Source organism: Eufriesea mexicana, unplaced genomic scaffold (genome assembly GCF_001483705.2).
Source record: "Eufriesea mexicana isolate 0111107269 unplaced genomic scaffold, ASM148370v2 scaffold9863, whole genome shotgun sequence".
Classification (NCBI taxonomy): Eukaryota; Metazoa; Arthropoda; class Insecta; order Hymenoptera; family Apidae; genus Eufriesea; species Eufriesea mexicana.
Window position 1 is genome coordinate 87,095 of NW_016917541.1, and position 18,592 is coordinate 105,686.

General features: G+C 28.4%; 1 protein-coding gene across 1 annotated transcript in view; it reads left to right on the plus strand.

Annotated features, from left to right (window-relative positions):
• Positions 1-18,592, plus strand: part of LOC108553271 (uncharacterized) — a gene marked incomplete at its 3' end in the record, with an annotated part of 71,020 nt that overhangs the window by 35,160 nt on the left and 17,268 nt on the right. Inside the window, exon 4 of the mRNA XM_017908096.1 lies at positions 18,500-18,567. Coding sequence (XP_017763585.1) covers positions 18,500-18,567 — 68 coding nt within the window. The remainder of the gene's footprint in view (positions 1-18,499; positions 18,568-18,592) is intronic.

An 18,592-nucleotide genomic window follows, 5' to 3' on the forward strand; every position in this document is an offset into this window, starting at 1 on the left:
ATTATTTTCGAGAGATTGGACATTGTACAATAAACAAGTACCAATCGTGCGTTAAAAAAATTTAGTTAGAATAAAAATAAAATTTTTCAAAGGTAAAGAATATTAATATTAACATATTTAAAATTTTCTTTAATACCATCTGAAATTTAGTGACGTTTATAAAATATATGAAATTAAATATTATAATAATCTATAATACCATAGTTATTTATAAATAACTATAATAAATTCAAAATTGTTATACATACTATACTATTATAATAATTATAATAACAATTGAAATAAAACGAAGGTAGAAAGTTTTAATACCCTTTTTTAATACCCTTTCTCTTCAATAATAGTCTCATAATGAATATGAAGGTATACATTTCCGTGTTAAATTCCGTGTGAATTCACTGAAAATATACCAAGGAAGCGGAAACAAAGAAGAAAATGTGACAAAGGTAAACGGGTAACGTGGTGAGGTCGCTGAGAACCCAACGGGGCCTGACCTGGGATAAATGAGGGAAAGTGGAATGTTAAAAGGGCATGAAGATCGTGGCGCCACATTTAGTGTTAACCCTTTGCGACTGGAACTTCTGCCACGTGAGAATATACTCTGAAAGTGTCCGACTTTCTTTAAGAAATTCAGTATGAATTTGACACTTCATTCACTTTATGTTTAATATAAAATAAACCACAAACATTAATTTGACAACATTATTAATGATTATATCAATACATTTTTTTTATAAGTTAGGTGGTCCAGTGAGACTAATTTTTCAGTGTGCAACAAGCTTTTTAAACAAAAAGCGACAGGTGAGGATGAAGGGTTTTCCACCATTTTCTTTAAACAAGATGTGACATTATTTCATTATTGTAATAGCTTTGATCAAACTAAGTAATATTTACTTGGATCATTTTCTTTTATTATACATAATTATAGAACTACAGAAAAAAAATTTTAAATATGTACTTATATTTTATTATTCTTCGTTGTTTATTTATATTCTTTTTATTATACATAGTAGCTGCATATTTCCAATAATTGCAAAAATAAAAAATCCCAAACGAGTCATTTTGGCACCCTTGGTAGTTTTAGTGTTAAAGATTATGATTAAAATATTGTAATTTATATTGTGATAAATTGCAAATATTTTCATACGTATTAGCAATAGTTAAACAGTGAATTTTGTCAGTTAAAATTAATTTATGATTCTTAAAACTTTGATATTACACAACATGAAGGGAATAGATATAAATATATATAGAATAAAATTATTCAGAATATTATTATTAATAATATCTTTCAGAAACTGAAACTCCTTAAGTGCAGATCTAACACACCTTTGCAGTGAAAAATTTCATGAAACCAATACCTTTATTTTAAAAATGAAAAATATATGAACATCTATCAATTTATTTGTGACACTGCTCACTTGTTTATTTTCATTGGGAATGAAAATTGGAATGAAAAAGTGGAAGAAAAATATATTCAAATAACGAACTATAGACACATTGATGATATTTATTGACTAAAAACCGTAATCACAGTAATTAACGAGTCCAAAGAATGTGTGTAAATCAATCTATATCGTAACGATCTATAATAGCTTGTAAAAATGTCTATAATATTCTCCTTCTAGACATTGCTGCATAAATTTATTACTTACAGTGCACAAGAAATTTAGGTGGTAAAAATTAAATTCACTGTATACTTCTTCGTTGCTTTAGCTGCATACTATGTGAAACGATCCGTAAATAATGCTTTGTGTATTTCTTTTTAATAGACGTGACTTTGAAATCATGTTGCTATTAAACTTAATTTGTATGATTAATTCAAAATAAGTATAATTAATTCAGAGAAACATTTTTATGTTGCTTTTAGTCATATATTATGCGAATTGTTATACTTCTTGAGGTGTATTATTTATTATTTTCCTTATGTGAGATTGGTTGGTTACTTTTTTGGAAAATAAACTAGAAATAATTATTAGACTGGATGTTTATGCAAATGAATATTTTTAGAGAAAATTGGTTACAAAGTGGTACTCGGATGCATATTTGTTTCATGTTTTGGTAAGTTTAAACTACAATTATATGTTGTATGAATTATTCATTTTGCATGGTTTCTGGAAGAATTGAATATTATTTTATTTTATTTTACATACATTTTTGAGAACATACATTATAGTATATTAAGTAATACTCGTGTGTTAATTTTATTAAAATTTAATAATATTCAAAGAGTTCATGAACAAATTGACTAAGAGTGAAAAGTGTACAAATATACGTATTATAAATATTAAATAATATTATTTAATTAAACTATACCATGTAGTTAAATAAAATAATTAATAATATTCGATGTTAAACAATCAATTATAAAATTATTAAATGACATTGTGAAAATTAACGAATATTACTGAAAATACCCTGGAAACAATTACGTCGAAATGAAATATGTTTTGAAACGAAATTTTAGTTTCAAAACTATATCACGAATCGTTCAAAATTTCGAGAGATAAAATTATTCGGAAACCAACAGTAGTTGGACACTGCCATGTGAGGAAATTTAAATACCCCTTCATGTCGTGTAATATTAAAGTTTTCATTATATTGAGTTGTAATTAAATTTTAACTAACAAAGTTCACTGATTAACTATTGCTAATACATATGAAAATATTTGCAATTTATTACAATATAAATTATAATATTTTAACCATAATCTTTAATACTAGACCTACCAAGGGTGTCAAAATAACTTGTTTGGGATTTTATTTTTGCAATAATTGAAAATATGCATATACTTCCTTGAAAATTAATATTAATTTTTCTTCAAACAAGAATAGTATTATTCATACTTATTTATTTCATTATATTACTTTAATTAATATTGTTTAGATATATGATATTTATGTAGACATTACAGGTCGGTAGTTCTAGTATTAAATGATGAAAATGCCAATATCATACTTTTAATGAAATTAAAAGTTTAAATATTATTAAATATTATTGATAAAACGTATTAATTATTAAGAGTTTACACGTACATTTCACATATATTTTAATATTCTGTGTCTCTCCATCTGATCTTCAGTAATACCTGTATCTTATCCTGTCTTGACTAATGCAGTAATTGATGATAAGTAGACATATGATTTACACAAACATGCACAGCCATCGATCACTCGTTGCCTGTGGGAATTTTATCAGCATCATAGTAGTACTAAATCAGTTATGGTACATACATATAATATACATACTGGTGCATATAATAATTTGTAGAGACATGGACAATTCTTTAGTTATGACATAAGTTTATAATTATGAAAATGAAACTTTTGCATGTAGTCATATCTCCATAACAAAAAATATAATATTTTAATATCATCTTTATTTAAATATTCTATTTTTCATATCGGAAATAATATATTTTAATATTTAGTAATAGTTGGTAATAGTTAGTAATTTAGTATAGTTTCACTACATCGTAATAGTTTAGTAATTTATGTAATATTCATTATTATTTTAATGTTTCGCATATATTATTTACTTACATTACATTTAAAATGCACAAACATTCTAAATTTTGTAATGATATTAGAAAAGAATTTTAATATGATTTTAATTTTGCAGATAATTATACCATATATGCAGGTTGTCATATTTTGCAGTACATCTTACAGTAATATTTTCACCGTAGCTATTAAGTCGGTAATAGATTCTACGAAGGATATTATAAAATATTCTTTTCCATAAGTAACGCAGAAAATCACAATGTACGCGTAGTTTTTTGCCTGTAAAATCGAGCTATTGTTTTTGATCGCGTGGGCGTTCTGCAAATCTATTACCTGCTTCCCTTCATTTGTTTTATGACGCACATAAATCGTTTCTTTAGCAGTCCCAGTTGAAAGGAAATATGTAATTCGTGTAAATATATATGGAGATTTCAACGATACGGATATCGTTTTAACTAAATTTTATAGATTTACGTCATAGACAGAAATTATGTGAACATTATTTTAGTTAGAGATATAGACGTTTCCTAAATTTCGCATGAATTACTTAAATTCGAAATCAAAATAAATTATTAGCTGATATATTTATACTAAAGTCTGGTTAAAATATTTATATTTTGATTTCCTGCTAGAGGAAAGAAATTCAATATTATATAATCCATTCTAGACTAGTTTAAATTTTTAAATGGTTTTCTATTTAAGATTTCTCTATATTCGTTCAATTCTTTAGTGTCTCGATTTTTGTAAATTAAAATAAAATAGTTGGAATAAAACGAATAAAAGGTTAGTGAAAAAATGTAAAAATTGTATGAAATAATAAAAATAATAAAAATGTAAAAATTAATATAATAAAACACATTTAGTGCAAAATAATATAAATATCTAAATTAAATATATTAACAATGTGAAAAAAGTTAAAAATACGTCAGGATTTAAATTCAATAGTTGACACAATTAACAAAAGAAAAATAACAAATGGACTAAACTCATCTTGCAGTCTTAAATCTTATTTCTAATCATATAAAACAAATGCTCTATTTAGACAAATATAATCATACATATATAAAGATGAAATAATTCGTCTAAAAACGTTTCAATTTTTGGAACAAAATCAAAGATATTGTACAAATTAATTTTGGTAATCGAAACATTTAAAAGTGTAAAAAGAATTAATCACTCATTTTAATTACTATTTAAAGAGAAAAAATGAATCGCTAATTTTAATTACTAAAAAACAATTAATTATTCACTCGAATTATTAAATAAAAAAAAATATGCAAAATATTGTAAAGTTAGGGGACCTTCATGACCCAAAATGCGATTAATGATCCACTGTTGATGATCCCGTTGCTTCATTTTAATTCCTCTTGTTAAATTTTTTCGTCCGATTCACCTTAATGGCCGGAACACGTAGAAAAGTGATCAAAGTTAAGGACAATTCGTGCGCACGGAAATCATGAAATATTCATAGCTCGATGTGCATCAAACGAACGGGAGAATCGTGTGGAGTTAAACATAGTTATGCTCATGGTACACTTTAAGTACATGTCAAATCAACTACGTTTATTTACGGTACGGTAGTAAAGCGAAGACACGTAGTTGGTAATCCTGCGGCATGTGTTGGTCATCCTGTTGCGTCAAAGCGCTGCTTAATTGTTAGGTTATGTACGATCGTTCGGAAAGTCCGCATTCGCTGACACCGCCCTGTTAATCTATATTTGAATATGAGATTAGAAAATACTGAATGGGAGATAGGAAGTACTGAATTACTAATTATACTTAAGATGTTCCTATTTCTTGCTCAATGTTAATTTATCCCAGACGTTCATTAGCTTCTAATTTAATGTAGGTTGGCGACGTATCCTGTACAGTTGGTGGTTAATAATACGATTGTTTTAACTTTGATTGGCGTAGACTGTTTTAGGACGAAATCGTTTGTCGATAAGGTGTACTAAGATGGAGATTTAATTAAATAATTCTGTGACTTTATTCTCGTGTAAGAGACCTAGTTTCGAGTTTCTATATTCGTTGTACAAGGAATATTTAGTATCATTGTTTGACGAAAAATTGAAAAACAAAAACGAATATTATAATTGCTCGTGTTTGAGAATTTTTAGGTAGTTTATGGAATATTTTTCTTCCATTACAAATAATTATTTTGTATTTAGAGAAAGATAGTATTATGTACAAGTATAATTTATATACATCTATCTAATTTAATTTTTATCTAACATTGCACTTCTTTTTTAACGTGTTAATTTATATTTAATTAACAACCAAATGTGTGTATCTAGGAAGAGAAGATAGATAATGGACTAATAATGAAAGTAATCATTTATATTTTTACAAATAATTATTTTATATTTAGAGAAAGATAGTATTATATACAACAATAGAAGATAAACATACATGTATCTAATTTAATTTTTATCTAACATTGTACTTCCTTCTTAATATGTTGATTTATATTTAATTAACAACCAAATGTGTGTATCTAAAAAGAGAAGATAGATAATGGACTAATAATGAAAATAATCATTTATATTTTTACAAATAATTATTTTATATTTAGAGAAAGATAGTATTATGTACAACAATAGAAGATAATGTATAATTTATATATATCTATCCAATTTAATTTTTATCTAACATTGCACTTCTTTTGTAACGTGCTAATTTATATTTAATTAACAACCAAATGTGTGTATCTAGGAAGAGAAGATAGATAATGAACTAACAATGAAAATAGTCATTTATATTTTGCTACCATGTTTGATTTTTTCCCACCCATTGTTAATAATTTTTTCCATATTTTCACTATCACGTTATCTAACAATTTTAATCAAAAATATTGTGCCAATATTCTTCTGGTTAATTTCGAAGACATTTATTTTTCCACGTTTAACTAGAATTCTCATTGGATATCGTAACAGGTATATCTCACTTTAACTTTGTAATTACAGCCCTAAATTAAGGATGCGGCGGAGGTCGCGGTTAATCAGGATATTTCCATCCAATTACCGTAGTCAGAATATATTTTTAACTACTCATCGTTGCAATTACACGCATTTTTGCTCGTTTAATAAATATTCTCATCATGCCGCATGTTACAAAGTTTTATAGTCTTCTTAAGACACGAATTAGCATGTATATATTATAGCTAATTTGATCTGAGCTACAGTAGCTAATTGCATTGAATCAAAGCTGTTAGAAAATATCAAACTTCTTAATTCCGAGTGAATGTCGAATTTGTATATAATACTCTTGGTTCGCAAAAGATGTGTAATTTTAATTCACAACATGCTTCACAGGGTCGTTTTTCTCCTTCTCTCTTTTTTTCCCCTTTTTGATAATTAAAGATTTTTAAGATAACGGCAGAGTAATGTCGAGAACGATTTTCATTCAAGAAACTGTGTATTTTTATCAAGAATTAACGAAATATGATACATGTTTGAGATTATAAACAGTTAGGAAATATTAAATAAAATATGTTGAATAAATACATAAATACTAAAGGAACAAATAAACACTAAACAAACAGATACTGGAAATAAATATTAAATAAATAAACAGATTTTGAAAAGTAAATACTAAAGAAACAAATAAACATTAAATAAATATATAATTAAAATATTTAGCTTGTAATACTAAACTTGTAATAGTAAAAACAAATATTAAATGAATAAATACCAAAAAATTAATGTTAAGTAAATAAATTAATACACATATATGTAAATGGTAAATGGTCTTAAACCACTGAAACTGTTCTGTCAGAATCTGTCAAAGTCTTAATTTCCCTTAAGCTACATAAAGCTTCGAATATTTTTATACTTTATTAACATATACAATTAATTTAGCGTACTTTTAATTGGATGAATAAATTTCTGAAGCACGAATGTTTATGATTTTTAATAAAGATTCTTCGTTTCAAATGTTTTTCAATGTTTTTAAAATAGTTTTAGTGGATTGCGATTATATTACCTTTTTCTGAAACGATAATCAAAATTTGGTATGTATAAAGGTAACAGAGAACAAAGCTTCTGAATGGTGGATAAAGGATATTTCGTAGTTTAATAGAAAAGAAGAGTTTCCCCTAAAATTGCTTTGGCATTTGATTTATTATTTTATATTTAATGTTTAAATTAATATTTATTAATTAATATTTGATATTTATTACTTTATTTTATTTATTTTATTTTAAATGTATACATTATTATAATATACTTACATGTTGAAAATACATTAGTATATTTCCGTATTTTACAAGTGAAAAGTCAGTCATTTATTTTCTTTCGACTCATCTTTTGATCAGGTGTGATGGGTCAATAACTTCATTAATGTAAAAGTAAAATAATTTAATCAAAATTCTAATCCTTATTTTATATTCCTTATTTTCCTTATATTCTTTAATAATCCTTATTTCATATATTAGGTATTATTGTTATGTATACAATTATTAATATGTTAATATTATTACAAATCATCCTTGGTATTTTAATTACATAATTTCCTTTGCTTTTAGGTAAATACGTAAATAAATAATAAATAACTGAGTAAATGGAGAACTAATTCACTTTAATGATAATTAAGCAAAGGAAAAATGGATTAAAGGTGAAGTAACTCATTATTGTTCTATTTTATAGAAATTTTATTCTATTTTATGAAACAAAATATTCTATTATATTATGTGTTTAAAATTGATTGGAAACCCATAGACCTATTAATAAGAATATTTAAAAAGGCTCTTAATAAACTTAATTTGTAAAGTATGTGAGAAATTTCGGGTTATAGAGTCACAATTACGTCGTAATACGTATGTTCATACTCCTAATTCATATTTTTCCCTAAAAAAAATATCTCCACGGAAGTTTAATAACTAGTATCAATTACGAAGGAACTTCTTTAATAATTTATTTCTTTAGTGATAGTTAATTTCCCATAATTGTGCAATTAATTATGAAAAGCTCTACGTTTTGAGGATTAATTATTAATTATCATAAAAATGTACATAGGAGAGCAATCCAAGTAAAGGAAGGAATAATCGCGATTCTTATTTTTCATTAATAAATAGAGTAGAGAAACAGGCAAGAAAAATTAATTATTGTTATATATTTAAATATGAAATTACATAAACAAATAAATTCTATATTTCCTTCAATTCACAGAAATATGGACGATATTTTTTTTTCTTTTTTAACAAAGGAGTAATTTTCCTAAAATAGATCATTACAATTAATAAAAATGTAGAAATTCTTATTTGGTTATTTCAATATAAAAATTAATTTCTTTAGATTCTTCGAATTTTAAATGATTGTGATCTGTAACATAAAAACCTGAGGAAGGAACCTGGTAAATACCTTTTCAATTTCTACTACTTCTATAATTTTTTAGAATAGAAGAATATGACAAGCTAATACAATTTACAGTTTAATACAGTTTAATACAGTTTAATAATACAATTTAGTGATATATTACAACACAGATATTAATAGCTAATAATAAAACCTAATTTATAACAATAATAAAATAATAAATAATAATAAATTAATAATAATATATAATAATTAATAATAATGAAACTTAATATATAATACAACCTAGATATTATTACCATGTAATAACCTATTAATATATACATATATATAGATAATCTAATAAGGCAACTTAACATATTATATTAACAAAGGTAATTAATGTTTCATTTGAAATTAAAGGAAGAAACCAATTACGTGTACATATTATAATTTAAATATTAACATTTAACACTTAATAGTATTACCATATATATGTCAGTACCTAATAATACAACTTAATACTGTGCACACATTATAATCTAACAAAACGACCTAACATTTTGCATTTGCAAAACATATAATAATTTATAACTTCTAGTGTCGTATTCAAAATTGAAAAAAAAAGGATCTAGGAGAAAAAATATGTGCAATCTTGAATTTCACATTTTTTAACAAAATCACAGAGGCTTGAAAATACTTTTTCTTGCAAGTATGGAACGAGCAATATAAACCTACCTTGTGTTGCATTTCAAAATTGTCTTTATCATCGTACTTCTGAATGCCAGTGGAAGGGATTCACTTCGCCATACAAGACAACTGGCTTTTATTACCTCCCGGACACAGTGTATCCTATTTTGCATAATACGCATCATCGTGCAGATATTTCCATGAAAGTTTAGCAAACCAATGCTGCAGGCAACGAAACTTGTCCCATGTGTGTTGCAGAGCATAATCGTGACACTTTTGAAAATTCAAGTCGTGTTCCAACTTTTGTTTTACATATTTGTAGATTTATTAATTTTTAAAATCGAATTATTAATGAAATAAATTACACAAAACGTGATTATCATAAAGTTATAAATAGATATCCTTAGTATACTTTAACGTAATTATATTTTCAATTATGTTATATATTTTTAGTTATAAATAGTTACTTGTAATAATAATTAACGAAAATTTTAGGCTTTTTAAGGGAATTTCTGAAATTGTAGGAGTTAGTTTCAAAAAGGAGACAGAGCTTTCGTGAAATAGATTGGGATGAAATTATCATATATTACATTTGGAATGGATTCACACGAATTAAGAACGGATTTACATCCAAGAAATCGTTCTATGAATTTTACATGAAAACTTTATTAATTCACACGGTTGAATTTTTCCTTTGGAAATTAGTTGGACCTCAGAGCGAGTAATTAGCGTTAATTAAATGTACGTTTATCTCGTATTAGTGGTATATTGTTAAATTTTACAAATTTAAGATATTACTTTCATATGCATATAACTACAATATCCAATTTTATTTGGGTACTGTAAATGAAACGATAGACGAAATTTAATAAACAATTTAAGTAGTATTATAATTAATATCGATTATAATTAATATTTGAATATTAAATTAATAAATCTACATATCAAAACATAAAATTCGCGTGAGCTTTATAAATAGAATATAAATTTTGCGTTTCTTAATTTGAAGTCTCACTAAAAAATTTTTCATTCAAATTATGTATATCAATTGATACAGTAGTGGATCCAGCAGTGTTAATGAAAATAATTTCAAGAAATAAATTTTAAAAAATAGTATATTTTTCTTAATCACGTATATTTTAATTATTCTAATTTTTTACAATATATTAATAATTAATATGAATTTAACTATTTGAATTATAATATCAAATAAAAATATCAAAATATAAATTACAAACAAATTTTGAATCGCTTGGAAAAAAATTTAAAAATATATGTCTCTATACACATTTTGCTTCCTTCATCAGAAATTCTTAGATCGATAGTACAATCAAATAATGCAGGAAAAATCAGATTTTTCAAAGTGTCTATGACAATTAAATTATTTCACTGAATTATTCTACCTAATTACTCACATGACACATATACGACACCAATTTAATTAAAAGGCCCTTAATTTTCGTCCACGCGAGAAGTGAACGCGGCCATTTATGGATCTAACAGGTGAAAGTTTTTGTCCACTAATCAGAAGATTAGGAAACTGGGCTTACACGAAAGGCACGAGTAACTTCGTTTCCCTGCATCGAATATAAACGATGTTAACGTTGATAGTCACGTCGAATGATCAGCAGGTGAAACGTTGATTCGAGAAACTGATACTAAAACCAAACTTGTCTTTCTAGTTGCTCGCCAAATTACGCATTCAAACTCGTTATAATTTTATTACTAACATATTTATTTGATCATTAAATCATTTCCCCTTGCTGATATCCCATGCAAAGTTATACAAAGTACAATTACTTTATACGTGTGATAATTATAGTCGTCGTACACGTGCAATATTGTGCATTGAAAATGAAAATAAAGAAAGCAAAGAGTAACATCAAGAGATCTAAAAAGCTGAAGAAATTGAAAAGAAATTTGTGCTTGTATTGTTTTTAAAACATACCAACCTTTCCGACTATTACAAAACATAACCTATATCACCAACTCGGTCGGTAATAACGCGTCGCAGTGGTTAACTCGAACGTAAACAATCAATGAAGAAATGCTTTTCACATGCTCAAAGATTATATTATATCATATATATTATATATATTAAAATTATAATATTATATTATAATTTTCATTTTTTTATTTATTATTTATCACTTATATTACAATAAATAAAAAATTTATATTAAAATAGTATCTACCAACTTGTGTAATAAGATAATACTAATACAGAATATAATTAAATATTATTGTCTATTAATACTAGTAACTGGTATCATTATTGGTAATAGCTGACATTTAATTATATTACCTATTATTAATAATAAATAACGATATTCACTTATATCATTCTCTATTGATAATAATAATTAAAAGAATGACATTTCGATGTCATTAAAAGTTAACGTTAATTATCCAAAAATATCTGCACATTTCCAACAACAACAGAAACAGAAACTGCAGAACGAGTCATTACAAGCAATTTAACGTTCCTAACCTCAAAGTTATATCGACGAAGGAATCAATCATTACCAACTAAACGATTCCATCGTACATCACCGACGCGACGACCGTTTAACCTGCGCGCTAAAAAATTCCATTTCCTTCCTGTACGCAGTGCATAAATCTCTCCGTGTAGAAACGACAAAGAGAGGAAGAATGGGACGTAAACACAAAGAAACGTCTGCATCGCGACGAGCGGAAGGTATAACGTATTACCGGGAAGAATTCGTTAACATTTTAAATTCGGCTTTTCGCTGGCCGTGAAATTCATACGGTAGATTTAGCGCGGCGTAATACTCGCACGGTAGCAGCGCCAGGACTATAAGTCAGAAAATCTTTTTTCGTATGCGCGAAGCGTGTCGCGGAGCCCTACGGCCACTGCTGCGTTCCCTTCCCCCACTCCGCCCGCGTCCCCACTCCATCTGTCCTCTTGCCTGCGCAGTGTCAGTTGTTATTCCAACCGCATCCCTTCCTAAGAACCGGAGGATTCAGTCCGACAACTTTGAAATTCCCTCTGCGGTTTAAACGGACACGCTGCCATTAGCCGTCCGCTGTCCTCTTCGACAGAGAATTGTTTTCGGTGGATTCCGGCAAATTGCGTCGAGAAACTTCCCTGTGCGTCGTTGACTGTGAGAAATGTGTTTCGTTTAGACTGCACACTCGGCAGGCGATCGACTCGAGTAACTTTTAAGTTATTAGGTTCGTGGATATTACATGGTTAGAGATGCTAGTTTTTAGGGATATTCTGAAAGAAATCGGTGACGAATTGGTATGGAATTTGAGGACATGGTGTGGAAGTAGTTGGACTTGAGATATGAAATTTTAAATTTAATAAGTAAGCGTTTAAATCTTAGTTGAATTTTAATTAATTAGAAACATTAATTTCTGATTTTTCAAAATACCAATTTGGGTATTATTTTATCCATTTTAAGAATAATTTTTAGGTCTCTTAATTTGTGAAAAATTGCTGCCATAGAACGACTAATTTTTTAATTCAATTCTATGAAATATAATTTTTATTTATCGTGTGATTATTAGTTTCAATAGTTTCATCAACAATTGTGACTTATAGAATTAACTACATTAATTTATAAAATAAAAATTTTCAAATATTTCTTATATAAAAGTGAATTTTATGTCGAAAGACTTGATTGTAGAGTTAAACGTTTATTAATCTTAAGTACTAAGTACAATAAACCCTTAAAGCCTTGACCCCCTTTTTTTATTATCCATATACTATTACTGTGCACTATAGTACACGTTTAATATCGTTTACTATACTCTACTGTAATATTGGTCTCCATTTATTTATCCACACAGTTTGTTCGTTTATTAATTTTACATGAATTTTATCTACACGTTTATTATATGTTTCTATTGTAGTCACACTCTGAAATTGTGAAAAATAGTAATGAGCAAGTCCTGCAGATGGCACCACTGTTTCCTTCGGATGAAGCGTTGCCTCTGTCGTATTTTGCATGTTCTTTGCATCATACAGGATTCACTTTTCGTCGCAAATGACGACACGTTTCAAAAAAGGATCCTGTTTATTTGTTTCTTTAAAGTAACTTCGACGTCTGTCTTCATTCATCTAGAGCTTCTGTGCGAGCCACGACTCGCCTGGAACTCGTTTGTTCATTTTCTCTGCTTTTCCTTTTTCGAACCGAGTAACGAATAATGGCAAAATGTTTGCCTTCGTTCGAAACGCTGTTTCCCCCGCGGTTTGCCGGTGAATTTGAATCACCTGCCACGAATTTTACGAACTGACGTAACGAGTTCTATTTTAATATCACATTCATGTTCCACTCGTATGTAATTACCTAACGAACTTATGATAATTCAATTATTTTCGTGACCTGTCATTTAACATTTTTCATTTCCATGAAAAATTCTATCGATATATTTTTATGTGTAGGAATTTTCGTGTTCGTATTTATTTCCAAAATTTTTATATACGTGTAATAATTTCCACCAACAGTTATATAATAACCCAATTTATCACAAGCAAGGCGCAGTAATTTACATATTCCATTAAGGGGGTCTTCTCCTATCTAAGGTTAACAAAATCGATTTTAAAAAATTTTTTTCTTAAAGTGCATGTCATCAAGAATAATCTTTGTAAATATTAGACTCGAACTCTTACAAATAACTAAGTTATAGCTGTTGCAATGACTTGGTGGGCAGCGTCACTATAAAAATAAAACTTTAAAGGCGTATTTCTCGAAACTGTGCTTTTCAAAACGGTGTTCGTGATTTTTAAAAAACTGTTCGACAAATTAGCACGAAATTTTGCACAAATATTCAGTATATTTGTGGCTATGACCCCTAATAGAATTATTCAAAAATTCACATTCTTTCTATCGTTTTCATACACACACATTCAAAAGGAGAGTGCAAGAATTGTAAGATATTCGGAGTACCGCCATTTTGTTGATGCACCGATATTACCAGCAACGTCATGTACGCCGAAAAGAAATAAAATATGGAAAAAGCAAACATAAACAAACAATCACGTTGCATATTGTCTCGTTAAACGGAAAACGACGAAGGTGCACGAAAGTTCGTGAGAAGCACTTTTTATCAGCATGAAAAGCAACGAACGAGAGTAACTAATCTAAGTGTCACAGCGGCCTTATTAAAGCGAATAGCTGCTCGTGCTCTCACGAAGTTAAAAAAGCCCGAAGTTGTAGGACCTAAGCCGACCGATTTAATAACGAATCCCACACTTTCCCTTGCACCGTGTTACGTAAAATGTCTCCACGCTGGTTAATTGCTTGTCTGTGCCCCGTCGCAAAAGTTTCAGGTGCTTCCCAATCACTTTATCCAGCGCTCGCGAGAATAACTTTTCTCTGATACTAATTGCACGGGGCACGGGGCCTGACAGCCGTACACGGCTGCCAATAAATTGATGCTCTCCGGTGCCGAATAATTTAATTTGTTAGCTCGTTAGCGTTCACCGTCATTCGTACAGCGAATATTGCTCAATTAGATTAAACTTGCTTGTCGAGAGATAAGGGAGGGGCGCAGAGGGATACTTTAATGGAGTAAGATACCTGGCGTGTCTAATGAAAACACGCTCATCCTCATGAACTTCTGGTACACGCATGAAGCGTGGTGAGGAATATTTGCTAATTTGTAGTCTTCTTAACGTTGTTACGCTAAGTGACTAGGGAAATAGTCAACGACCCAGAGCTTTTGATGGAAAACAGGATGGAGGATTTTTATCACGACACTGCGGATTTGGAGCAGAGGCAGTGCTGTTACTGACTCGTGTCAGTAGTAGCTAAATTTTGTTCAACTCTATATTAACTCTTTGCACTCCGAATTATTTTTCAATTTTGTTACCAATAATTCCCTATTATTTTTAGTGTTTTCTTTGAAATTTACTTCATAGGATATTACAGAATTTTGTTTTCTGATTATATTAAATATAGCTCTCAAACATTGTTGTAACTTATATTTTGAATTTAAGTAATTCAAGTTGTTTCAATTTTGTTCCCAATAATTCCCTATTATTTTTGGTATTTTCTTTGAAATCTACTTCATAGGACAGTTCTTCTACTGCTACTTATTTTGAAGAATTTTGTTTTCTAGTTATACTAAATATAGCTCTCAAACATTGTTGTAATTTATATTTTGAATTTAAGTAATTCAAGTAGTTTCAATATTGTTTCCAATAACTCCCTACTATTTTTGGTAGTTTGTTTAAAATTTACTTCATAGTGTTGAACCCATGGCCTCCATAAGCGTAAGTACAGCCCTGCTATTGGTAGGTATAGGCAATAAACGCTAAGTTGTAAATTGGAGAAAGCTGCCGATTAACTTTCGATTTAACGAATTTTAAATTGTTGACTCTGTTAGTATAAGTTACTACTAATTTCCTGCCATTAGACTATTACTAGTAATGCCTGGTGCATTTATGAAATCTCAGGACTGGGTTAACAGAAAGTTGAACTCTCGAAGAAAAATTTGATTTCACTGTAGGCTACAGCATAATCATTTTTCAAATTTAAAATGCACGTGTAATTAACCTTCTGTTTATTTGCACTATAATTTTCACTGTATCTTGTGTATTAGCCATAGAAAAATTTTTGTGTTTTTCGTTTTATATTCTACAACAATACCTACATATTTTAGATTGGTCTGTACACAGGGTGTCTCATTTACGTTGACGCGATAACAAATTTTATAGACAACTAATTTGAAGAAGATAGAGTTTTATGTTTCTTTGAGTATTTTAAGCAGTAATTCAAATAACACTGTTACCTTAAAAATAAATAAAGTTAGCAAAATAAATAAGAAACACAATAAACTTTTGTCATATATATAATGACACCTTTATCGTGATATTATATTTACACGAATTCCTCACAATTTAAAATTCCAAAAGAGATAATAATTTTTATAATTTTAATGTGATATAATATTTATTATTATGATATAACAATATGATTTAATATTTTTATGATTTAATATTCTCAATGATTCCGCAGGTTTATCTCATTATTCCTAGTGTTCTGATATTTGCCAATAGAGATGTGCCTGTTTGTACTCAAAATACCAAACAACTCAATTAAACAACCCTCCATTATCCATTGTCATACATGTGATATTCAGTATGTTGACGAAGTTCTAGGTCTAGAACTAGAAAAGCCTAACTCTCTAGAAAATAGCATTATTCTTCTCCAGTTCTCTACAGATAGTCTACATATAGTCTGTTAGCAATAACTCAACGTCACCTTGATACCTCATAAAAATAAACAAACAGGCGTTTCAAAACGTTTTCAGAAAATTTACCTAAATGTAATTTTATTTAGAAAATTGCTGAAATATAATTTTATATACAAACGAGGAAAGATATTTAGAAAGAGAATGGTGTAGGAAGAATCTGGAAGAGAATGGAAAGCATTTGGACTTGGGTGATGACAGAGGTTAGCTGAGCAAGGGATAAGGAATGAGTCAATCGTGTAACTGTCGACTATGTGCTGGTGTTTACAAAAGATGTCGATATAATTTGACATTCAATACATCTTACATTGGTATTAATGCAACCAGACTTCCATTGAATGTGCTACTTTGAATGAGACTTCAACTTCAACGAAGAGTATAAGGTTAAGTGATGAATAGGACGAAGAGTTAAGATCTGTAATAATTTTCTTTGCACGAAGCACGGTAAGAATAGTTGTAAAAGAAAGAGCTACAGTGTTCATATCCATGACAGTACGGTATTACGATATTACGTTGAAGAAGGAGCTGTGTGCACGCGATTACGCTGATGAAGTTCAGCATAAACCAAGTTTAGACATGGTGCTAATTAGTTGCAGCCACCGTTGCTTGAAAATTTGAATATGTAGTATTCTATACTCAAGCTTCGTAGACTGCGCACATTTCAGCGCATGAATCCATTCTAAATTCACGATATACGATATTATATAGTATATTTTACGTTTCACGTTTTTATTACGATTTTTTTATTCAAGTTTATGGAATATACTATTTTTAACTATATTTCATTCATATTAAAATAAACTGCAAAATTTATGTAGAAAAATTCGAGATGTCCTGTGCAGAAAATTATTAATATATTATAAATTAACGCTTAATATAATTAATTAGTTAATTAACTATAACGTTTTAAAAAAGCTTTCATGAAATTAACGGTATATAATATTTTAGACTTATTTTTGTTTATGAAATATGTTAAAAAATTTGCAAAATAAATATTAGACACTATATACATAAAATTATGAATATTAATTTTATACAGTTAACACTCAATATCAGTTAACTAGTTAAGTAATTAGTGCAACCTAATGATAATAACCAGTTATGTGATTGACACCATCTAATAACAATCGACTAGATATATGATCAATAATTAACTACTTATCAATTTCCTAATCTCCTAATACCAAAAAATTATTAATATATTATAAATTAACCCTTAATATAATTAATCAGCTAATTAACTATAACGTTTCAGAAAAGCTTTCATGAACTTAGCGGTACATAATATAGTAGCCTTATTTTTATTTGTAAAATATATTAAAAAATTTGCATAAAGGAATATTAGACACCATATACATCAAATTACGAATATTAATTTTATACAGTTAACACTCAATAGCAATTAACTAGTTAAGTAATTAGTGCTACCTAATGATAATAACCAGTTATGTGATAGACACCGTCTAATAACAATCGACTAGATAAATGATTAATAATTAACTACTTATCAATTTCCTAATTTCCTAATACCAAATTTCTTCGCTCAAATTAACAATACACCTAAAACTAATTCACCATCTCGAACAACTCACAACTTCATCCAGCAGAAGAATTAAATATACCAGAAGCAAACAGCATGCTTTAAATGTCAGTGAATCGATAACCAGGCCTGTACATTTCAATTAGCGAGGTACAGGTTCCTCAGTGTACTCCGTAAACGCGAGGCATTCGTAGATTAGATCGTGATCGATAACGATGAACACCTTCAAACGACGATGTAAACGATTTTTCAGGGAACCCAGATGCAAGAAGTGAGACAAGAGGGTCAAGCGAGGAGTTATCAGCCGCCTGAATCTTACGCGTAAATATCACCTTCATAGCACCGC